Source organism: Bidens hawaiensis, unplaced genomic scaffold, assembly GCF_021521415.1.
Source record: "Bidens hawaiensis isolate Kalapana, Puna unplaced genomic scaffold, B.hawaiensis_p1.1 tig00022119_1, whole genome shotgun sequence".
In the NCBI taxonomy this organism is placed as follows: Eukaryota; Viridiplantae; Streptophyta; class Magnoliopsida; order Asterales; family Asteraceae; genus Bidens; species Bidens hawaiensis.
The window spans coordinates 74679-100575 of NW_027493424.1; the positions used below are offsets into that span (position 1 = coordinate 74679).

Below are 25897 nucleotides of genomic sequence, written 5' to 3' on the forward strand. Positions count from 1 at the left end.
TATTTTGTTAACAAAGTCAAAAGTGAAAAAGTGTTAAGAGATTAAAAGTGAAATGTTTTTGTGACTAGTTTGTATAAAAATAAAAGTATTGTAACAAAAGATAAAAGAATAAAAACTTTTTACAACTTATAAAAGTGTAGAAGTTACATGGTCAAATATTAAATGCTAAAAATTTTGTGTCAACAATGTCTATGAGTATGTGTATATGTGTGTGTTTAAAGTTAGAATTATATATTAACATGATGTCCTGAGTTGCATGCGTGAAAGGTAGTTAGGGTTGGGGGTGGCCTCAACCTTCTTCGTTTTTTTTTCTACACAGTAGTGTAAACTTATCCGTTTTTGTCCGAAAATTTTAAGACGTTGTGTATTTTTACGTGTTTTTGTCCAAAATTTGAGCCCAGCCCCTCTATTTACAAACTTTTTCTAAACATATTTTCTCCCGGCCTCACTGACGTCTTCATCCAAGCTTCGTCACAGCTGAGTTGGGACTTAAGATTACTCCAGTCAAGCAGTCAATAGATCATGATTATTATAAGTCAATAACCTTAGCAGACATTGGCTTTCTAAGCCATTATAAGAGGTAAAGTTTACCGTTCTTCAATCCTAAATACTTAACTAGCCATCTTAAACTTTACTAATTTTAACAATATTAATTTTACGTTGGTGGGAACAACATTTAAAAAAAAATTCGTTAAAGTTAATTGCTTACATGTAAACTTGTTACGTGTTCAGGGCCTGCTTAATAATGTTGGAGGCCTAAATAAAAATGAGATTTTGTAGCACTCTCTAGATAATTATGTTAAAAAGTAAAACAAAATGTGTTAATAACTTGTCTTGAACGTGTGACCTTCCACTAAGCAATACATAGGTTTACAGAAAGACAAATAGTTATATTTATTGTTTTTTTTAGTTTGAAGGTCTTAATTAAATGTTAACCTAAAATCCTATATTTATTTTGATAACACATGGGCCGGCCCTCTTAAGTGTTTTTATTTCATGCATTCACAATATCTGTTCGGCATTTTTTGGCTGCTTGCACTGTAAAACATGCCGACACATTTATTTATAAAAAGGAACATGCAAGCTTTAGTACCACCACAAAACAAAAATAATAATAAAATATTTCATCTAATCGCAACAAGTTGGTTATTTATTTATTTTATTTTCTTTTTAAGGAAAAACAGATTTTTTTAATCCCTTTTTTTAGGTTGACCGATAGTAATCCTATCTTCGAATATTATTGTCTGTCTCATCTTTCACACTATTAGTTTCCATTGGACTCCCGTTCAAAAAAAGAAAAAGATTAACTCCATTAGGTTTTTCTGAATTTCAAGTTAATGTTTTAAAACTGTTGATCAGAAGAAAAAGAAAAATCTATTGATATAAAACTTATCTAAAAACGAGACTCAAAGACTCCCAATCCATCTTCAAACGTTTGTCAATGTGACAGTTTATGAATGTCCGGTGTTGGAGATGATTATCTTTTTTTCAAATGTAAGTGGAATTAGAAGGTAATTGTGAAGTAAAGAGTTCCCTAAGTAATTAAATTATATAATTGTTATTCATTCAATTTAAACAATTAATAAAAACTCACAATAATGAAATTGAAGTAGTTATATAGTTGGAAAACAAGAAAAAGAAAACATAACTAACTTTATTGAAACATGATTGTTTTTAAAATTGACAACTCACACACTTTTTTGACAATGTTTTGAAAACCGGTATATTATTTGTCTCGGATTTGGTTTAAAAACGGTATTACCGGTTGAATCGGGATGCACCGGGAGGTTTAACCGGGTTAAATAGTTTACCCGGTAATTCAATATAAATATAACTTTAACTCAAAAAACAACTCAAAAGTACATTAATAAATCTCAAACATGAATCAAATATCACACATGATTAATGATAAGTCAAATAGAAACTTAATCCATTACAAAAGATGTAATAAATCAACCTTGGATTTGCATGATACAAAATTTATTTATTAATGATTCGTCGTTTACTATGATTAGCCGTTTCAACCTTACCCGCTAGGTTGAAAGTCATTTTTAAAAAATACGGGCCGCAAAAAGTATCAAATATCTTGGTTTAAAATCGGTTTGCCGGTTTAAACCGGTATTTTTTTTAAAAATCGGCGGTACGATATTCTAGCAAACCGCCCAAAAATACCGGCTCTAAATACCGGTTGCCTAACCAAAATCCGGTATAACTGGTTCAACCGGCGGTACGTACCGACTTTTAAATCACTGCTTTTTTACTCTACCATTAAATTATTATTTTTTTACAACCGAAGTACATATAATTAATGGGTCCTACTAAGGATCCGCCAAATGATTGAAGTTTCCCCATGATCGGGTTTGATATCCTCATCTTCCACGGCTAACTTGTGTAACACCCTAGGCAAATCTCACATCGGCCGTGGACATGAGAGATCCTTAGTTCATAAGTAAGCGTCCAGCCTCTTAAATCACCAATGCGTTTTGGGCTTAATGGTAGTGGACGAGAGGAGAGCTCCACAATTAAGCGTGCTCAGGTGGGAGTAGTAGGAAAATGGGTGATCTCCTGGAAGTCTCCACCTGAGCAACCAAAAACAAATCCGTGTGTTCTTCGTGAGTAAAGCGGATAATATTGATGGTGTGAGGGGCCGGATGTTACAACTTGTCACCATCCCTATAATCCTCATAGGACTCATCGTCCAAACATGGTTAGATTCACTATGGTCTAGTTTGAATATCATATCTAAACCAGTTTCAACGTTGATATTCTTGAACCGGTAAAAACCGGGGATCGGCTCAAATAGAGGCCGGTCACTAATACTGGCTTCGGATCGGTTTTCAAACCGGTTTCGGATTTCGAACTGATTTTTTTCCCCTTGTGTCACACATTAAGCGATATCGGGGGTTTGGACTTTGGAGTTCGGCGTATACATATTACATACATACACTGTTCCCCAAATACTATATGGGCTGGGCTGGACCATAACGTTTGCTTATCTGACTGGGCCTAAGTTTTAGTTATTAAATGATCTACACAATTTGTAAATACGATATGCGAACTATTCACTCACTGCCATAGTTAGAGGTGCACCAAAAAAACCGGTTTTTTTATACCCAGGTATTCTATACCCGAAACCAGAACCGAATTTACCCGTAATGTTTGGATAGGGTATGCATTTTGAGCTCAATACCCGTACCCGGAACCGTACCCAATTTATACCCGTAAATACCCGGAACCGGACATACCCTATGCCCATACCCAGTTATACCCGATACCCAATACCAAATTTTTTAATACTCAAAATAATACATGAGTTTTTATAGTATATTTTTATGTTTACTTCATAACTTTTATGTTTAAGTTCTTTTAAAATGCATATTATAGTTTTTAAATATATTTTAGTTGTTTTTATAAATTACAAAGCAAATATAACAAAAATTAAATATGTATAAAAAGTTACAAATTCAAAAATGGGTATTGATACCCGGACACATATCGGTTCCAATACCCAGTTATACCCGAACCCGATCATGCCCCCACCTGGGTACACAGGGTTGAGTTTTTCTCCTCAATACCCTACCTAAACCCTACCCGATTTCTCTCAATACCCGATTTTCTAATACCTGATCATACTCGAACTCGGTTCCATACCCGAAACAAGGTATCAGAAAAACTCGATTTATGCACCTCTAGCCATAGTGCCTTATTTGACAAAACCGAAATAGAGAAGTGTTATATGAGTTAATATTAGTTTTGTTAAAATTTGTATCAAATAAAAATAAACTGTTTCCTAAGTAAGTATTTTAAAGTTAATTTATTGAGTTAATATGTTGGTTCTTTTGGATGGCTGTCCGAAGAAAAGGTGGATGAATCAAAGATTTTTTATTATGGGTTAGAATAGATTTCCGAACCAATGTTGTAGAATTCGTTAAGCACTAGTTAGACAACGGGGATATGGACTAGCGATTAATCGTAATTAACCAGATTGAAATTTATATGTAAATATTCAAATACACACCAAATTTTACATACAAAATTTACAGTTTTGACTTAATAATGGCTAGTCAGTAGGATATTGACTAACGATCATGAGTCACATTTTTGTCATTAGAAAAATAAATGTGAACAAAATTCGGTAATTGAATCAATCATGGCATTCAAACTTTAGCAAACACCACCTAACTCTTGAATAAGATACAACTTGTTTGATGGGCAAAGTCCAATAATGTTTTTCAACTATTCATGGTCATGGTGGGACAACTAACCATGGTTCACGCTTTGAATCTAAAACTTATGTTGTTATCGAATAAACTCTTGGCTTTGGTATGTTTTAGAACAATTATTCCTTTTTCTTTTTTTTTTGACTGAGAACTTGTTACCAGTAAACTAACAATATCTTACTGAAGAAGTTTATACTTCTTACTAAAGAAGTATAAACTTCTTCAAGAAGATGATAAGCAAACGAACAATGAAGAATATACTGAAATTATGAGAATAAGGGATAATTTCAGCTCTTTTGGCACAAAGTATTCACTTATTATCATTTTACCCTAATTTACTAAATTACAAGGTATTTATAATACAAAGATGAATGAATATTTGATGCGACCCATTTCGATGAATCAATGATCACCTCTACTCTCATATTGCCATATTGGTAACGATTTCTTCTTATTCATTTTGCTTCTGTCACGTCACATATTGGTAACGTTTACCTATGACGTAGTACACCGTATTCATTTATATGTCTTCATTTACCAATACATGTGTAACACTACCGAGGCCAGGCATAATACAACTTATGCCAAAGATGTGACATTTAAGAATGGAAAACATAGAAAGCTTAACTTGAATATGGAACGTTTACTAGAAAGTCATCCTTTGAAAGTTTTGTAAAATAACTTGTAACTTACTTTGTATTGTTCAAAGACCTCAATGAACCCAATCCATGTAGACTCATTCAATTCAAATTCTTCAAACATATATATCATTTGTTTAAAAATAAATATAAAACTTGAGTTTAGATATAAGCAAAAGAGCCTTTCACCTAGCGATATCGTAATGAACCCAATCCTTGTAGACTCACGTGAAGGGCACGCTGATGGGTTTAACGATAAAACTTAACGGGGTTAGTGGGGTCGGGTTTAATTACAAGTGAAATGAAACCATATGGACGAAAATCACATATTTAAAATTATTGGACTAAAACCGCATATTTGGACAAAGCACAGGAACAAAAACCGCAGTTTAGTCTTTATTTTTTGTAAACTTGTATCATCTCCGGGTGTTCATTGAAGATAGGTTTGACGATTTTATACTATGACATAATTTCACCACATTTCATATGTTGCGTTACATGCATGTGATGTGTCTGCTTAAAATTATGATTGTAGACTTAATCTAATCATGCTATCATCATCAACATCATCATCATCGTACTCAGTATATCCCACCAATAGCAAAGCTATGGTAGGGTCTGAGGAGGGTAAGATGTAGGCAGCCTTACCTCTACCCCATAGGGATAGAGAGGCTGCTTCCGGTGAGACCCCCGGCTCGATAGTAGTTTTGCATCAAGCCTTAGACATAAGGCACATAGCACTCAATCATCGGGACACCGGCTGATCGGTGCATGTACCCTTATCTTTCAGCTATCAACGCCACTACATGATGCCTGATTAACCGTCCGTCACTTTTAACGTTATTTTCACGAGATTAGTAAAATAACGTCAAAATTAGTGCAATTTCACTTTTGCCCACCCGAGGGTTCACACATATATACATCATATGTGCGCACCGCAAGCAGGGCTAATCTAATCATGCTATGTATTTCAATATTATTTTCTTGACCAAATAAATTTTGGTTATCTAATAATGCATGTGATCCTCTATTCTTCATGCTTTAAATATATACAACTTTGTGTGTGATTTATTAATGGTAATTAATATTATAAGGTAAAAATGCTGATAAATTTAATTTAATTTATAAATGTTAAATTTATATATGTATGCTGATAATTTGTGTGATTTAAAAATGTTAAATTTAATTTAATTTATAAGGTAAAAATATCTTATAGGGTAAAAGCTTTTTTTTTTTTAATTTATCTGTTGATAGCCATTCAATGATACATATATATATATAACTAGCTTTTGAATCAGTGTATTACATAGTATTTGTCAAATGATAAAAATAAATAAAGTTTGTTATTTAAAAGAAATGAACAAAATTAAATGTAAAAAAATATATATATATATGGTCCGCTTTAAAACGACCCGTACAAACTTTTTGAATGGTGATAATAAAGTTGACATCTACACACCTTTGAATAACAGGAAAAATATTATATCCAACTTTGTTATAATCCAATTGATATAATGATTTTGACCCATAATTTATTAATAACTAGGAAAAATAAGATGCGAGATTAAAAATTAAAAGAGAATATATGTGACACTTAATCTTTAACATTTTTTATTAGTAAAGTAGGATTGTGACATGAGCACAACCGCTTATTAACTTATTATTTATTTTGTGAGGATACAAAATCAACTCTCCCTATTGCCTTTTGTCAATTACTCAATTAGCATTAGTAATAAAAAGTTAATTAAACAAAATCATTAAATTAAGCAGTGAAATATTGGTTTTAAATATTCTCAACTATGCTTTATTAGTAAATAACGGTCTTAACTTTAAAATTAGCTGGTGACGGCCCTAACCAAAGGAGTATTTGTTTTTAATGGACCACGACTAACGGATTTTAACTCCGTAAGTCTGATGCTTACGTGGCACACTTAGTTGTAAAAAATTTAATTACGTGACAATGAAAGTAATATATAATATGTATGTATACATATGCATTGTATTCTTCCTCCTCGTTTATTCTCCAGGAGCCACCACGAAACCACCGTGTCATCGCCACAGCCACTGCCACCATTGTCCCCATTTCGACTCTTCTTTTAACATGTCTTTGCTGTCGGTTTGCAAGTGTTTTGGCTGCACCCACGTTTTTCCAGCGAATAAACAAATCGCCACCAACACCAGGGTGTTGCTTGAACTAGGGGTGCTCAAAGTCGGGCTAACGAAGTTAACATCCACACAAGCTGCCTCGTAATCAAGTTTTTGACAACTAGGATCCCACGTAAGCATCAGACTAACGGAGTTAACATCCGTTAGTCGCGTTCCGTTAAAAACAAATACCCCTTAGTTAGGAGCGCCACCAGTCAATTTTGAAATTGGGATTGTTATTTGCCAATAAGGTATATAATTATTTAAAAACAATATTCTTTAAGTAAAATTATTTATCAAAAGTTATGTATATTAAGAAAAAAAACGCATAAGAATTCGATAATAGAGATCTAGTTAAAGTAAAGTTGAACTTTTTGAAGGGGAGAATCCGAGAATGTAGCTCAATTGTCGAGTTCAAATTGGGGTGTTTTCAATACTCAAATAAAGTGACAATGAAATGTGAGTAACGTGCATAATGGAGGACATAAATGTATCATGTAATAATACTATAGTGGTCAATAAAATCATAAATGTACCATGGTGGTTTATCAATTTTTTAGGAGTGAAATGTGGTTTTTATTTTTGTGGTTTGTTTAAATCAGTTAATAGTTTCAAATTTATGATTTTTCTTCCTTTGGTTTCATTCCACTTGCAATTAAACCAAATTCACTAATCTTGTTAAGTCTGGTCGTTAAACTCATTAATGTGTCTTTCACGTGAGGGGCATTTTTGTCATTTTTCTTCCAAAATAAACCCAAGTCCTAATTTGCAAACCCCCCTCACGTGAGGAGTAGGGTGTATTTGGGGGGGGGGGGGAGGAGAAAACGACCCCTCTCGTGAAGGACACGCTGATGGGTTTAATGACCAGACTTAACGTGATTAGTGAATTCGAGTTTAGTTGCAAGTGAAATGAAACACATGGACGAAAATCACAAATTTAAAACTATTGGACTAAAACCGCAGATTTAGACAAACCAAATGAACGAAAACCGCAGTTTACTCATTTTTAGGTTTCAGATTTTTATAATGGTTTTAGTTTTTGCAATTAGAATGAAAAACGAGAAACTCACCGAGATATCAAAAACATACGAATTTTACCTTAAAAATGGGAAATATTCATGTATGTAAGCATAAAAGTACATTTTTGAGAAGCACAACATACTTGATATACAAATCGCGTGTGTATCTCACTCGATTAGTATTTATTTGATACGATTCGAAATTGGGCCGAAAAGAGATCCAACTCTACAACTTAGTCATTCTAACAATTTTGACAATTTGGCTTACTTGTGTTCATTGTTCAACATCAACCCTTAATTATCAAAACCTATTCAACGTGTTGAAAAAGGAGATAATCAATTCTATTTAAAATTAGCATGAATAGTTTTCTATTTAACATATTTATACTTCATGGATTTTTTATATTTATCAACTTATAAATTGTAAAGAACTTTACTTTTTTTTTTCCCTGGAAATTCAATAAAGAAGTTTAGTAAAGCATCAAGTTTATTTTTTCTAAACTTGACAATTATAGCATTTTAATTATATATATATATATATATATTGGAGTTGGCTTGTTGAAGTTTATAAACTTTTACAAAAAAAGTACAGGTAGGCCATGTGTTATGAAATAACTATCAAAAACTAGTTATCGCGCCACGTCACTGTCACGTAGGTAACTAGCCAATCTCGTTAATTTAAGCATTATGGATTAACCAGCCACTACCATATTACCATAACAATTAAATTGTTTAAAAGAAAAAATAATAAAAATTCACGATTGTTTGTTAGTGGGATGGATCCATCAGAATTTTCATAATGTCATCGTTATGCACATAGCTCTAGGCATCCATAGCGCCTAGAATGCTTAAGGAGACGACGTTCATGGCGCCATCGTATCTATGTAGCATGAATGACGCCTTCACAACACACAACCTTATAGATTCTCCTGCTGTTAATATATGTAATAAAATAGAAAAAAATTATATTAGGAATTTAATAATTATTAATGCTAAAGGAAGGTGATAATATGAAAGAGATGACCAATCATAGTCAAGTGACCGAGTCTTGTCACGACAAATGATTTAAGACTTAAGAGTGTATCGTGGAGAAGAGTTATTCTAGGGGTTAAAGTCACATGGTCCTACTATTATAATTTACCATCACCTAGAAACGTGTATGACCCGTTTTCTTGTCAAAATGATAACTAACAATCTCTTAATATTCAACCAAAATTACTTTGTATTTGCATGGCATTTAAAATATCTGACTTTTACCATGCATGAAAACTCATTGGTTAATTAACGAGATCAGGTAAATCGCAATACTGTACATAGTTATTTACTTAAAGAAACAACATATTTTAATTTTAATTATCTTTTTTAAATTACCATACTTCATAATCTTGATCACTTATTTGTTATTAACTATATGCATATTTACTATGTTTTTATGGAAAATTGGAAATAAATAATCCAACCTTTTATGTATTGGCCGATAATAATCCACCTTTAAAAATCACTAGCAATGGTCCCACCTTTTAACTATTTTTGTCCCACTGGTCCTCCGTTAAAAAATACTTAACGTCGTTATGTTTTTTCCTAGTTTCAAACCAATGTTTTAGGGCTTTTGATCAGAAGAACGATACGAGTCGACCGATGTAAAATATATCTCGAAATGGCGATCCAAACGACGAAACAATGTTTCAATTCGAGTGCTTGAATTTTCAATTAACAAAAATCAAGCCATTTGAATCACCGTTTCGAAATAAGTTTTACATCAGTCAACTAATATCGTTCTTCTGATCAAAAGCCCTAAAAAATCGGTTTGAAACTAGGGAAAAAACATAACGACGTTAAGTATTTTTAAACGGAGGATCAGTGAGACAAATAGTTAAAATGTGGGACCAGTGCTAGTCATTTTTAAAGGTGGAATTATTATCAGCCAATACACAAAATATGCGATTATTTATTTCCAATTTTCCTTTTTTTATTTTTTCCTTAACAATGAAACCTATGTAATCTTTAATTCAACACAAGTTAAAGTAAGCTACTATTTTATATAAATTAAAAAAGATTATTCTATAAATATTATTATTGTGTGTATTTAATTTTTTAAACATCCATAAGTTATGGCGTGATGATAGGAAGACTTGGGATATCCAGTGAAGACTCGAGTTCGATGCCCACTAGTGTTACTTTTATGGATTACAGCAATGAATGAAGGATTTGAGCTAGGCCTTGTGAGTTTGTCAGTTTGAATCTCGAGCCTGCCCGAGTTTTCATCCCACCGTGTGTTACACTAGAGGGTTTTGTTCTTGTGGCGGCACAATGACTGTCAAGTGACAGTCGACAATATGGTTTCCCATCGGAATGCCCAAGCCAAACTCTGAAGCTAGCATGGGCTCGGTTAAAACAACACATACTGACCAAAGTATGACAACGGGACTCTACAGTTTATGAAGTGCAGTGGCCTAAACATAAAAAAGAAAGTCGTCGTTAAAAAAAATTGACCTTTTAAATTTTCTTCAGTTTGGGTGTAATGATTTCATAAATATAATCACCTTCGACTTCTCATACCAGCCAATATTAATTATCCAATAGTGGAGAGTTTTCAAAAGATCACAATTATGAAATTACTTTTATTAAAGCACGTTTAATAGTGATGTTTTTTCTCGTTCATATTCGAGATACCCCAACGCATGTTTGTGACATGAGGTCGAATATTCCTTAGGCTATGTGTTGTGGCTGGCGCACACCACAACACCCTCGCTTCACCACTTGCCTTGAGCGGGCGTCGCAACTCGCGAGCATGCTCGCTTAAGCTGAAGGAGAAAATATTGACGAGTTGGCTCGCGAATGGATGAATTCAGCGGTGCGAACGACAACGGGGTGAGTTCAACGATGGCACGACCGGCAAGGGTTGAAAGATTTGGTCCGGTCAACGCCACATAGCACAATATGATAGAATGAATCTTAGTGGTTAAATAACTTAAATCCACCACAACTCATAGTTTTATCAACCCAACAACTCTATTGATCACAACAGCCATAAAAATTTAAATAGCTACGTTACTTATCAAAAGCACACCCTGTTTGAAACATAAAGGTACTCACATTTATAGTGCTAAACAAGATGGAAAGCTGTTACCAAACAAGTCATGTAGTCAACATAAGCATGTGTACCAACTACCAAGTACCAACACTGCCTTTCACAATATTACTATCATGTTCCACCAATATAATACATAGTTTTTATAAATTTTAACAAATTTAATTCGTAATTTTTACCCTGGTTTGTGTTTACACTTTACACCACACACCTAAGAGTATTGTGCATATATTAATTAGCAGCTAAAGTGTTGTTTGCTAATCTCTTAATATAATATAATTAAGAGGCTACATCTGAATCGATACATTAATCCTTTATCGTACAATAGGTACGCGATACTCGGAACATTGATTTCCAATAACCATGCTAACCCTAAAATCACAACTATGCGAGCTGGTCTTCGTCCACCTCTGCTCCCATCGATTCCGTCCACCTTCACCATCACCGTTTAGCAATTCGTCACCGTCCAACGATTCCGTCCACCGTCGCGACCATCATCTACCGTCGTGAACATCATCTTCTTCCATCACGACTATCAATCGTTGTTCATAGGACAGTTGATCAAATTGACCAATTGAAATTGAAATTGCTGAACCTAATTGATCAATTAACCTTGAAATTGATCAATTTGAGTTTTGAAATTGAAATTGCCCGCTTGCCTTCTGTTTCGATGTAATCATTGACTAACCTAATTAGGTGTCAATCGGAAGCCACATTACGCTTGCTAAATTGAAATTGATCAATTGAAATTGAAATTGCTGAACCTAATTGATCCAAGTAATCATCTATTTGAAGCTTCAATCGATCAATTTTGAGTTTTGAGTGATGGGTTTTAACCTTGAATGCATCAGGATGTAAACATGAACGTTTTAGGTTTTTTGACTGAACGCTTTAGGTTTTAATCCTGAACGTTTTAGGGTTTAACCTTGAATGTTTTAAGGTTGAGAATTTGACTTAAACGTTTTTGGTTTTTTAACACTAAATGTATTTCGCGTACCTAATGTACGTTAATTATCGTACGTTAACGCACCCCTATGTGTATTTACTTTAAATAAATATTTTGTACCTGTTACTGATTCGGTGCTATATTACAGTTTTTTATAGCACCTATTATCTTACATTTATTTTTTATACTTAGTGTGTATTACAGTTTACGATTGATATCCAAGTTTATCGATTGATCCTCAACCTTTTCCGAACGACCCTTTATTTGTTTGAACCGAACGATGATGATAATATGGAGCTGTTAACAGTTGGCCACAACTTTATTTTTTATTTTGCTTTTCAATCCCTTTGAAGGGCTTTCCTTGTTAGACTTTTTTTTAAAAGCTTATTTGATAACGTTACATGTTTGTCTTCATCATCTCGTACTTATTCTCTAAATCGTTTTCAAATATTCTTTTACATCTAAATTAGTATCTTCTTCTGATACTTGTAAAGATTTGTTTTTATTAATCTAAATGTGAAAACTATTTATCTATATCTAGGGTTAGGTTCAAATAAGAAGTTTGATTTTTCTAAGAAGGCTAGGAAGGAGAGTATTTTAGTCTAACACTTTAATATCAAAACCCACTTATTTTAATCTCAAAACCCACTTAAATTAATTTCAAAAACCCACTTACATAAAACCCAATTACATCTTCACTCGTCTCTTACAACCACCACCACTCCACCGCCTCCACAACCGTCACCCACCGCCACCACCTCGCCGGAAAAGTCCGAAAAAACACAATGAAAAAAACACAATGGAAAAATACACTATGAAAAAAAAAACACAATGATAAAAACACAATTGTATGACACAATGTAAATAACACAATGGAAAAAACACAATGAAAAAAAAAATGAAAAATACTATTGTATAACATAATTTTGTAAAACACAATTCGGTAAAACACAATTTGTAAAAAATCCACTATTTTTTTTAATTTTTATATTACAATATGGTACTTATATAAAAGATAAAAAGACACTCGTTATTATGGTGAATTTGTTTTTTAATAACAACGTAGTAAAAAAAAGTTATGGATGTTTTAAAATAATGGAGGAATTTGGCATGTGCCTTGCATGTGGAAAGAGAAAGTCAATAAATGTGTTATTCCTTTTATGTCCTTTACCTTGTGTTTACACTTGATTTCCCCCTAAACTAATCTCAACCCTCCATATTCAAAATCAATGGACAAGGTTACTTCTTATCCTTCCTACAAAAAGTATACTTCCTATTATAACCTAACCCTCAATATCTATACTATATATAATGTATGAGATGAGGGCAAATTAATACATCTTGGTTTTAAGAGATTTACAATCTACATAACACATGGTATCACATACAAAGCATGTTGAAGAAGGACAAAATGGTCTTTCAAACATAAAATCCATAATACTTACAAGTTTGGTCCCTCATCTGTTACTATATATTATTTTTTATTTCAGTTTTAAACCAACTTACCCCCATGATTTTTAAACGACCATAACTTTTTCATGCGTTAATATTTTTCTTAAAAAGTTACACCATAAAAACGAGAATTGTATTATCTTTAACTTGAGTATGATATTGTTGTATTTTTTTTCAATTAAAAAACTTAGCATGTTACGTACGGTTTTTCACAACTCGGTTGTAATGATTTTTAAGTTAAACATGTGAGACAAATCGTTAGCAATGATTTATTGTTGACGAAAATCGAAACTAAACTATTATAAATTGAAACTGAAAGTTAAAGAAAAAACGAACTGTGAAACCTAACCGATGGCCGGTTTAAACGATTTTAAAGTTTTAAACCGAACCATGAACACAAATAACTGTTACGTGATTACCAGAGTCTGTATTCAAACACCTGCCGCATCGTGCGGGCTCCCATCTAGTATTAAAAATACTCCATTATTATTATTATTATTATTATTATTATTATTATCTATAACAAATTAACAATTGAGAAGTTTGGTGCCGCCAAGTCCCAATTGGACCACTTGGCGGCACCATATTGGTTATTGACATTTTTTTGTTTTAGGTCCGGTACTTTAACAAATATAATGAAATGAGGCTGCTATGCCATCATAGGCCACTTGGCGGTACCATATTGCTCTACGTTGTTTAGCATATATTTTTTACTTTCGATATCGTAATGTAAACTGATAGAATGCCAATTTTATTTTTGTTTGTTAGTTTCTGTATCGTAACAAACACGACGAAAACCGATCGAATTCGTGTAAACTTACCGCATTTTGTTTTATTTCCGGTATTGTAACGAACGTAACGAAAACCGACCAAATGCCGATTATTTTTTTAGTTCCAATATTGTAACGAACGTGACGTAAAAGACCGAATTTGCGTGGGCTCACCGTCTTAATGCTCGGGATTGACAACACTCGGGTTTTCCTAAAACCCAATTTTTACTGACCAACGTTACCCCATTGGTACACCTTAATTTTTATATCTTTTTTGTTTTATTTTTGGTTTTTAGTTTCCGGTATCATAACGCATGCAACCGAAACATGCCGTATTCGTGTTGACTTACAGTCTTAACGCACTAGACTGACAACGCTTGGGGCGTATCATTGCGTGGGGTTTTACCGACATGCCTCGTACGCAGGAAAAACCACTAGTTTTCTAATAAATTTCCCTAAGTTAGCAATCATTTGTATTGATTTTTGAAAGGTTTTAGTGTATGTGTGTTAAATGGCATTGTATGTTACTGCGTGATATCCGACTCGAGTCAATAATATAATGTCGAGTTAATAGACATTTTACCCAAAAAAAAGTTAATGAAAAAAGTTTATAGGTGTGTATTAACTATAATAAGCTTAATAACTAAAAACACAACTATAAAACATAGAGTATGTATAGATGTATAATATAATTTTTTAAAGGTGTATGTGTAGGACATGGGTCACGATTTTATTAAACAATATTAATAAAACAAATAAATAATCTCTTTATACAATTTGGGAAATTGTGGTACATATACCATATACAAATTTAAACGAGAATAACAAAAAATATAGCGCATATATATATATATATACATATATGTATGTCTTGATTCATACCGAAGTCCCTAACTTGTGCTCTAACACCAAATTCTTTGACGAGTTGAAACCGGGCCGGAGCCGAGTTAATCATCGTGTTGAATCCGCACCGGAACCGCGCTCACATCGTCTAGCTCGTGTTCATCGAGATCCGAGCATCACCTCCGAGTCATGTCTTCTTGTACATCTCTTTCCTTGGTGAATCCGTCTTGATTACCTGAAAACGTCTACACCTTTCTAGCTGCAAAACTGAACAAACTGTGGTTCCCGGTTGTGGCTGAGGATTTCTGTTAAACAGAGGTCCCTTAAAACAGATTTCGGGTAACTTCCGCGAGCCCGTCTGTTTCCCAGGGTACAACAGTCGAAGCAGTATGTACTGCCGGGATTACCCTAGCACCCGAACTTTATTTGTAACGAGAGTTCGGGATCTAGAGAGAGTTGGAATTGAGAACACAAGCTGGTTTGGCGTTGTGTGGTCAGGTTGAGTGTGTATAGTGATGTGACTTATCCGAGTTTTCGGTGTTCCAAATGAGCTCCTTGCCTTGCTATTTATAGAAATTTTCGGAGTTAGCGTGACACGTGTCACATCCAGAGCTATTCACGTGACACGTGTCCCGTGACTCATCAATGAGTTCGACACTTGGCGCAAGATAAAGCAAGTGACGACACGTGTTATCCGATTCACCAATGAGTTTGGCACTTGGCAGTACGTGGAGCGCGGACAACTAGAAGACGACACCTAGCTGCTGACTCATCACGGGTTCATGCTACACAATCGACACATGTCATTTGGCTCAACCACCAAAATGCTAAGGCGGCTCTCAAGCGTTCCAATGTGGGACAAACCCATTTCTATTTTTACCAATGTTCAAGTTCTCAACTATACACTTCAGAGTATCGATATCGCATTCATCTTTACTCTTTGGACACGTTTAATTAATTAATTTATTTATTAGTACAAGTACTAATAAATATTAATTATTGTCCAAAATTTCCAACAGTATGTCATGGTGATAGCGTTGTGTCTCTCAAAGGGTCATAACACTTGTCATACCTTATTACTTAAGTTCGAATCCTCTTACGGTGATGCTACCTATATCTCAGAGTACGTACATGAGCCGAGGTTCGAACCTGAGACCCGATAGAAAAAAATTATAAGAAAGGTTTTCTGAGACCATCCGTTGTGGTCCGCGGCCAGGGGCGCAATTGTGGATGGCGTGGCCACGTTCTTCATGTGAGCCACAACGTTCTCACGCGACCGGGGGCGTAATGGGCCTCCCGCTTTGCTAGTGGATGGGAGAAAAGTAAAGAAAAGGAGGGGGGAGCTAACGACAAGAGGTGAAAGGTAAGGTCCAGTTAGCGCTATAAGAAGCAATATAATAGAATGAATCTATTAGGAGTTTTAACCATAACACATAATGTGACCACCCCACTAAATCGGTGACAGCTAGTATAATATAATTATCTAATTAGTATAATTGATAACTTTTATCTCACAAAGTGTGCTATTTGGTGTTTGTACCGGTTTGGAACCCGAGTTTGAATCTCCAATGATGCAACTGTTGGTTTTATTTTTTCAGGTGTGTGTTATTTATATTTTTGTGTATGTTAGAATGGTTTGTCTTTCAATATTAACTTTGGTGTGGACCCGATAGTTGTGTTGTTAAGTGAAACACACCGAATTTGCGTACAATTACCGCATTTTGTTTTAGCATCGTCACAACAACGAAAACTGACCGAATACAAATTTTGTTTTTATTTTTGTTTTTTAGTTCCGGTTGAGTAACGAACATGATGAAGAGTGAAGACCGACCAAATTTGTTTAGACTCGTCGCCTCAACACCCGAGATCGACAACGCTCGGGTTTTTATCAACACTCGAGCTTTACTGATCGACGCCACAATATTGGTCCACCTCGGTTTTTAAATTTGTTTTTGTTTAAGTTCCGATGCCATAACGCGCATAACCAAAACTGGCCGAATTCGTGTCGATTTACCGCCTTAAAGCCAGGACCTATAACACTTGAGTTTTACTAATGGCCGAGTTTTACCGAGCTGCATGCCATTTGGTCACAGCAACTACTATTACGAGGACGACACCTACATAAACCACAACCTTTATTATTTTTATGGAGAGATGTGTGCCACGTATACGGCTGAGATGTCGTCTAGACGAAGAGTTCAAGAAACAACATGCCGACGACCATAACACTCTTTTTCTTTTTTCTTTTAAGTTTTTTTCTACTCATTGCATGAACGAATCTGTACGGCAATTTCTTTTTTTCTTTTCCCAAAATAAAATAGTTTGCTTTATTGAAAAATGAAAAGATACACGACACATCACATATTTGGCATATATATTTGTCTATTTTTCTTCCAAAGCATAAAATTAATAACCGGATTATTATTAAAATTGAGACTGATCTCTCTGCATATGCGATTTCGACAGTATATATTCATGCAATTAAAATGTGTGTTAATTATTTTCCTTACCAGATAAACAATTTATTCATGCAACCGAATTAGGGTTGTTCATGAGTTGAACCGAACCGAACGAAGGGACTTAAATTCAAAACGAGCCAAAATCGAATCGAGCATTTTTCGATCGAACATCGAACGATTTACGAGTATCATTTATTTCTTTTTCACTTTAAAATTTTCAATAAGAAACATGTTTGAAGGTTGTAATAATATATTTTGTAAACAAATTAGTAGTTTTTAGAAAAACGTACAATATGTTGTAAATTATGAGAAATATATTTGTACTGAGATATAGTGATGTAAACAAACTTATGATATTTTGAAAACTTGAAACGAACAAAAAAACTATAAAATTGATGGAATTAGGAAAATTTTAAAGGGTTTAAAAAATTGTGTATTTACATTTACCTGTGTTGTCTATATATTTATATATTTGTTCATATATGATTATATATAAAATAAATTAAAAATAGTAAAGTTGATCCGAACTGAGAGGCTCGCTTACAATCGAGCGAAAAACCGAATGAACATTTTTCGAATGACCAACGAGCGAGTTCGAGTAGCTAGCGGTTTGGATGACCCTAATCAAATCCCATAAATACCTCGCTAAAAAAAAGAAAGAAAAGAAAACGAAGGATTATAAGCACCGAACTCATTGACGATTTGACAAGCTATTCTAGTCTGTCTAGTTAAGTAGTTATGTAAAAAAACCACTTATGATATAATCATTTTTTCCAATATAAGTATCATACCCTAAAGAAAAAAAAAAGTATTTTAAGCATCTCAAAACTAATTTCCATAACAATGATACAAATAAAGTGGAAATTCTTTTTATAGAAATATGCTCATGAGAGTCTTAACTTGTTATCCAAGATTCATTTGATTAAGAAATCTTGTCCTAAAACTATCAATTATCTTTATTTAGCAAAAATGTGTTCTTCATTATCTCTAAATTAGTTCCGATCATATGATGTCTTTTACTTTTGAGAATAAACTACATTTAACAATAAATAAATAAATAAATAAATAAAAATTATTAGATAATGGCACACACTTTTAAAATCTTATAACTATAACTATAGTTATTATTACAGCCAAAGTCTAATTAGTCAAGCGTTACGTACCCCATGACTTTTCTTATGGAATGTCATGAGTATGAGTCTTGTCTAGAGTAATTTGTTCCGGGTGGACAATTTCATTACGTCTTGTTCTTCGGTCGGAAGGGCATAAAATCTGGTTCTTGGCGCGACCCCAAACCGGACTTGTGGTTACGAAGCAAGTTTCAATTTCTCAGAGAAACCATGCCCGAACCTAGATTCGAACCAGACCCAGACCCGCCAGAACTGATTCCACTACTACCCGAACCCGACCCTGACAAAATCCAACAAAACTGCTCAAAAGTCAAAACCCTACCATACCTAGAACCGGTTTCTACTGATTCCTGAAAAATCCAATTTGCCCACCTCTGGTTTTCTAGAAGATCCCACATATCCACGCCTTTCTTGCTCTCTCTCTCACACACGAAAAACATGCTAAAAGAATCGAAAACCGAACCAGTTCCACTAGCCGGTCAAAACCGAACACAAAAATACCCGGAACCGATTCCTACCTAATTCCTAAAAAAACCCATTTCCCCATCTTTATTTGTCAGGATGATCACAACTATCTCTTAAAAGATAAAAATTACCATGATTACAATATTTACGAAAAACATGCAAAGATAATCGAATACCAAACCCGTTCCACCACTACCTGGTCAAAATCCAGACCCGATCATACCCGTAATCAATTTCTACCTGATTCCTAAAAAAACCCAATTTTCCCACCTCTATTTATCAGGTTGATACCCAGTATCTATTAAAAAAATAAAAACTACCATAATTACAAAGATCACCATCTTTACAAAAAAACAAGCAAAAAAGACTTAAAAACCCAAAATCCAATTCTTACATATACCATTTAGTCTTTGTTTTGTTTGCTTGTAAGACCGGCAATACCTCACGAAGCTAACCACTCCTCTTACAAACAATAATAATAATAATAATAATAATAATAATAATATACACACAGACACATATACATACATGTGCTGCATATAATATATATCTATATATCTATATCCATACATCCACACCATCAATCAGTGTATTAATGGCGGAAGCAACACATCTCTGCAACTTCCGTCCAAAGTAACGAATCACACACCTTCTGCACCTTCTATATTCTTTCACCTGCACCTCAATTAACCTCCAAAACCTTCAATTTCAGTTTTCACACAACGAGCTTGTGCGTGACGTCATCAATTCCAGTTGAAGCTTCACGAGATCTGTAGTAATTGGCCGTGATTAGACGTTAACGTTAAGTTATTTGTGAAGTTAATGATGCTAATTATAGTTAATTAGTTTAACAGCTTTGTAATCGATTAATCATTGCGGTTTTTATCAATGTGTTTATGATTAGTAGTGCACGTTGACTTTGAGTGACTTTGACTTTGTGTTTATTGTGTTTAATTTGAATTAATTAGGATATTATTATTATTATTGTTATTATTAGCAGATTAGGGTTTATTAATTAGGGTTGTGGGATTGTAAATTGGGGATAAATCGGATATGGCGTTTGGGAGGCATGAGAGGGTACAGTTTAGCAAGATTTACTCGTTATCGTGTTTTCGGCCGTCGACGAGCGACGATCATGGGCAAATAGGGCAGAAGGGTATTCTAGAGTGGTGTATTGTAATGATCCGGATAATCCGGAGGCGGTGAGGTACCGCGGGAACTACGTGTCGACGACGAAGTATACCGCGGTGAATTTTATACCGAAGTCGTTGTTTGAGCAGTTTAGGCGCGTTGCGAATATTTACTTTCTTGTTGTGGCGTGTGTTTCATTCACTCCGTTGGCGCCGTTTCTGGCTTCGAGTATTTTGTTTCCGCTGCTGCTGGTGATTGGGGCGACTATGGCGAAGGAGGGTGTGGAAGATTGGAGGCGGCGGAAGCAGGTAAACGGTTATTGTTTTGGTATTTGTGTTTTAGGTTCTTTATTTTGATAAAGTGTATATTTGATCTGCATTTTGCCTAATTTGCTTGGTATGCCTAAAATGGAATTGTCAGGGAAAAATGCATTCATGGCAAAGTTTTCAAATGTTTTTGCTTTTACTGTCTTTATTTGAAACCATTATTGCATATCTGCGATAAATACATCATTTGGCATCAGAATCGGTAACTGAACGAGGGGGCTAATGCATGTCATATGTGATCGGTCTTTGTTGAAACTTTTAGTATAAGATCATAGTCTAGAAGATCGTAAAATAAAATAAAGTATTAATTTTGTTAATTTTTTCCTCATTTATAGTCTTTCTGGCTTACCAGTTACCGCTGATCAAAACTGTGTGTTGTTTGATTTATGGTATAACAATTTGGTTCCATGCTATAACCATGTGCCAGGTTATGGCATGTGCCATGGCACGTGAATTGGTGAATGCACGTTTGTAGAATTATGTGTGTAATCTTATTTGAATTAATTGATGTCGGTACTTTCAAATTCGTGTATTTGATTCTGAATTTCTGACTTTGATCAATTTCAGGACATAAAAGCCAACAATCGAAAGATCCACGTATACAAAGACGCTCATTTTTGGAAAGAAAATGGAAAGATTTGCGTGTCGGTGATCTTGTTAAGGTTTATAAAGACGAATATTTTCCAGCAGATCTTCTTCTTTCATCAAGCTACCCAGATGGGATTTGTTATGTGGAAACCATGAATCTTGATGGAGAAACAAATCTGAAATTAAAACATGCATTTGATTTCACTGCTTCCTTACATGATGACGACTCATTTCACCAGTTCAAAGCAGTGGTCAAATGTGAAGATCCAAATGAAGATCTATACTCATTTGTTGGAAACTTAAGCTACAACAATAACCAGCATCCACTTTCACTTCAACAGGTTTTGTTAAGAGATTCAAAGCTTAGAAACACTGACTATGTTTACGGGGTGGTTATTTTCACAGGGCATGATACAAAAGTCATGCAGAATGCAACAGACCCACCTTCCAAAAGAAGCAAAATAGAAAGAAGAATGGACAAAATAATCTACATTCTCTTCAGCACTTTGATATCCATATCATTCATCGGCTCAATCATTTTTGGGATAAGAACCGATAGAGATTTGAACCATGGAATCTATCAAAGATGGTATCTTGAACCGAGTCGTACAACTGCTCTTTACAACCCGAAAAGACCAGGGTTAGCTGCGTTTTTACATTTCTTAACCGGCCTTATGTTATACGGGTACTTAATTCCAATATCATTGTATGTATCCATTGAAATGGTGAAGGTGTTGCAGAGTATATTCATAAACCATGATCTAGATATGTACCATGAAGAAACAAACAGACCGGCCCGGGCACGAACATCGAACTTGAATGAAGAATTGGGTCAGGTTGATACGGTTTTGTCTGATAAAACTGGTACTTTAACCTGCAACTCGATGGAGTTTGTTAAATGCTCAATAGCAGGCGTTTCTTATGGTCGTGGTTTGACCGAAGTGGAATTAGCTCTGGCAAAAAGGAAAAATGTTGACCAGCTTGATGCTGGTAACACTTCAAATATATCAGATGGTCAAACTGTGAAATCTGGGAAATCAGTTAAAGGTTTTAACTTTTGGGATGAGCGGATCATGGATGCTCAATGGGTCAATGAACCCAACTCAGATAGCGTACAGAAGTTTTTTAGAGTATTGGCTATCTGCCATACAGCTATACCCGAGGTTAACAAAGACACGGGTGAGCTGTCATATGAAGCTGAGTCACCAGATGAAGCTGCTTTTGTTATAGCTGCTAAAGAAGTCGGTTTTGAGTTCTTTCAAAGGACTCAAACAAGCATCTCTTTGCATGAATGTGTGGATGGAAAAAAGGTTGACAGGTCAGATATGATTACAAAAGTTATATCTTTCAATAATTATCTCAGTGTTTGGTTTCATGGTTTTAACAATTTCTATTTACAGATCATATGAGCTTCTTGATATGATTGAATTCAGCAGTGCTCGTAAGAGGATGTCAGTTATTATCAGAAATGCAGAAAATCAGCTCTTGTTACTTTGCAAGGGTGCTGACAGGTGACACATTACACATTAATATTTATAAACCACTCACAGTTAAAAACGCTTAACATTATTTTTAAATGCGTTCAGTGTCATGTTTGACAAACTCTCTAAACAAAGTCAACCATTTGAAGATAAAACAAAGAATCATATTAACAAATATGCCGAGGCAGGTTTACGAACTTTAGTTATTGCATATCGCCCTCTGGATGAAGTTGAATATAAAACATGGCACGAAGAATTCTTAGCTGCCAAGACTTCAGTTTCAGTTGATCGTGACAGTTTGGTAGATGCTGCTGCTGAAAAGATTGAACGGGACTTGATTCTACTTGGTTCTACAGCAGTTGAAGACAAACTTCAAAAAGGGGTAAGCATAAAAATCTACTTTTGGTGCTTTGGGTCAACCCAACGAACCAAATCTAATCTTACTCAACAATGTTATGGTTAAGGTTCCTGAATGCATAGAGAAGCTTTCAAATGCTGGGATTAAGATTTGGGTGTTAACCGGTGACAAGATGGAGACTGCAATAAATATAGGGTATGATTACAAAATTAATTTTCTTCAGTATTTGTTTTATTTTCAAACATTGACTTTTTTCTTTGGCTTTTTACAGGTATGCATGTCGGTTACTAGCACAAGGAATGAAACAGATTGTGATCACATTAGATTCTCCTGATATTAAAGACATAGAAAAACAAAAAGACCGGGATGCCATTGCTAAGGTAAAGTTTCTCTATGAATTTTATTAAAGAAGGTAATTAATAATTGTCATATTCACTTAATAAATGTATACGAAATTTGATTCATTGTAGGCATCTAGAGAGAGCATAAAGAAGCAGTTGGAAGAAGGAAGATCACAGCTTGATTTACCTAAAAATATAAGTAGTTCAGTTTTGTTTGCATTGATAATTGATGGGAGATCTCTAGCTTTTGCTCTTGAAAAAAATCTTGAAGGATTATTTTTAGATGTCGCGACTGATTGTTCATCTGTCATTTGTTGTCGTTCTTCACCTAAACAAAAAGCTCTTGTAAGTATAATATTCTTCACTTTCTATTTTTATATATAGACTTCATGTTAATGTAAACTTAGTAACTTATGTACCTTTTAACCCATGAAGGTTACCAAGATGGTAAAAGAAGGAACTAGAAAGACAACATTAGCAATTGGTGACGGGGCAAATGATGTTGGGATGCTTCAAGAAGCTGACATTGGAGTTGGAATTAGTGGTGCAGAAGGAATGCAGGTTTCTTTCTACATTATTTTCTTTAATTAAAATTATGGGTTTTTGGTATCTTCAATTAACCGATGATTAAATTGCAGGCTGTGATGGCTAGTGATTTTGCAATAGCTCAATTTCGCTTTCTTGAAAGATTATTGTTGGTACATGGACACTGGTGTTACAGGCGAATAGCTATGATGGTAAAAACATATTTCAATTTTCTTTTCTTATTTAAATTATTCAGTATGTTACATATAAGTAGAAACTAAATTATATTTTTGTTTTGTGAATGCAGATATGTTATTTTTTCTACAAAAACATTACTTTCGGGTTCACACTTTTTTGGTTTGAGGCCCATGCTTCTTTCTCGGGCCAACCCGCCTACAATGATTGGTACATGTCGTTTTACAATGTTTTCTTCACCTCACTTCCTGTCATTGCTCTTGGTGTTTTTGATCAAGATGTGTCCGCACGGCTCTGTCTAAAGGTAATATTTTTAACAGTTTTTCTCTCATTTGACATTCCATAAATACATATACAATACACACACAGTGTGTTTGCGTGTGTGTATACCGATGTACTTTTACTACATTTGCGACATTGAGCCATTAAAAGATTTTTTTATCATGTTTTGGTGATTACACAAACTTTTGTCCGGTTTGGGTCATTATGCTGAATTGTATTAAAAATATAAAGCCCGATTTAAGTCATCATTAAAATTCCCCCAAATAGGAAAAAAACGTATACCATTGTTAAATGACAATCAAAAGCGAAAGTACGTTGGTTTTTTATGCTAAAAACTTTTATGATTATTACAACTTCAAACAGAAAGAAAACATATCCAAAAACACATAACCTACCGCCTGTTTTATTACAACTTATCATGCTTTTTTGTAATTATTCGAATTCACATATTTACAAAACAATAAATAATTACTTATTAATCCTATGAGATACAAGCTACATGCAAAGCAACATACCTGACCCGAAATTTGAATTTACAGTACCCGAGGCTATATCAAGAGGGAGTACAAAACATCCTCTTCAACTGGCCAAGAATCCTCGGATGGATGTTCAACGGCGTTCTAAGTTCCATGATAATCTTTTTCATTTGCAAGAACTCCACAATCCACCAAGCTTTCCGCGAAGACGGTCACGTCATCGATTACGAAATCCTAGGTGTACTAATGTACACGTGCGTCGTGTGGGCCGTCAACTGCCAGATGGCGTTATCCATCAACTACTTCACTTGGATTCAACACTTCTTCATATGGGGTAGTATCTTCTTTTAGTATATATTTTTAGTAATATACGGGTACTTAAAACCCGAATGGTCAACCACCGCTTATCAGGTTTTTGTGGAAGCGTGTGCACCGAGCCCCTTTTATTGGATGACCACTTTCTTGGTGGTTGCATCAACTTTGTTGCCTTATTTTCTGTATAGAGCGTTTCAGACGCGGTTTCATCCAATGTATCATGATGAGATTCAACGGAGACGGTCGGAAGGGAGTGAGGTGGAGGCCACCCCTGGTGAGTTGCCTGGGAGGGTGAAGGATAAAATGGACCATTTGAGTGAGAGGATGAAGCATAGCCACAGGGAATATAGGGTTGGATTTTGTTTGTTTACTTATGAAATTGCCAAAATAGGCTGAGATGTTTAACATGTAATATGTAAGATGTAAATGCTAGTAGTGTATATATTAGTTGTTATTAATGTCATCCATGCTTTTCACTATAACTAGCAGAGGTGCACATTTGGGGTGCAAACGAGATGAGCCGAGCCCGAGCTCAACTAGGCTTAAGCTCGACTCGTTTAACTTACATAGAGTTCGAGCTCGAGCTTGGTACATTTCGAGCTCTATTTTTAAAGCTTGAGCTCAGCTTGTTTACTATTTATCAATTATTTTTTTTATAATTATAATTATTTTGGCCCAGAAGTCGGTTGATACTCGGTTAA

At 34.6% G+C, this 25897-nt stretch overlaps 1 protein-coding gene across 1 annotated transcript; it reads left to right on the plus strand.

The window, feature by feature from the left end:
- Nucleotides 1-20231: 20231 nt before the first annotated feature.
- LOC143564635 (putative phospholipid-transporting ATPase 8) lies at nucleotides 20232-25546 on the plus strand. Its single transcript, XM_077051852.1, is given in 13 exon segments — nucleotides 20232-20325; nucleotides 20328-20617; nucleotides 21203-21242; nucleotides 21245-22541; nucleotides 22624-22734; nucleotides 22810-23086; nucleotides 23169-23257; nucleotides 23334-23442; nucleotides 23533-23748; nucleotides 23839-23964; nucleotides 24042-24140; nucleotides 24236-24427; nucleotides 24945-25546. Coding segments are annotated over 13 exon segments (3228 nt in total). The 3' UTR covers nucleotides 25233-25546.
- Nucleotides 25547-25897: the final 351 nt, after the last annotated feature.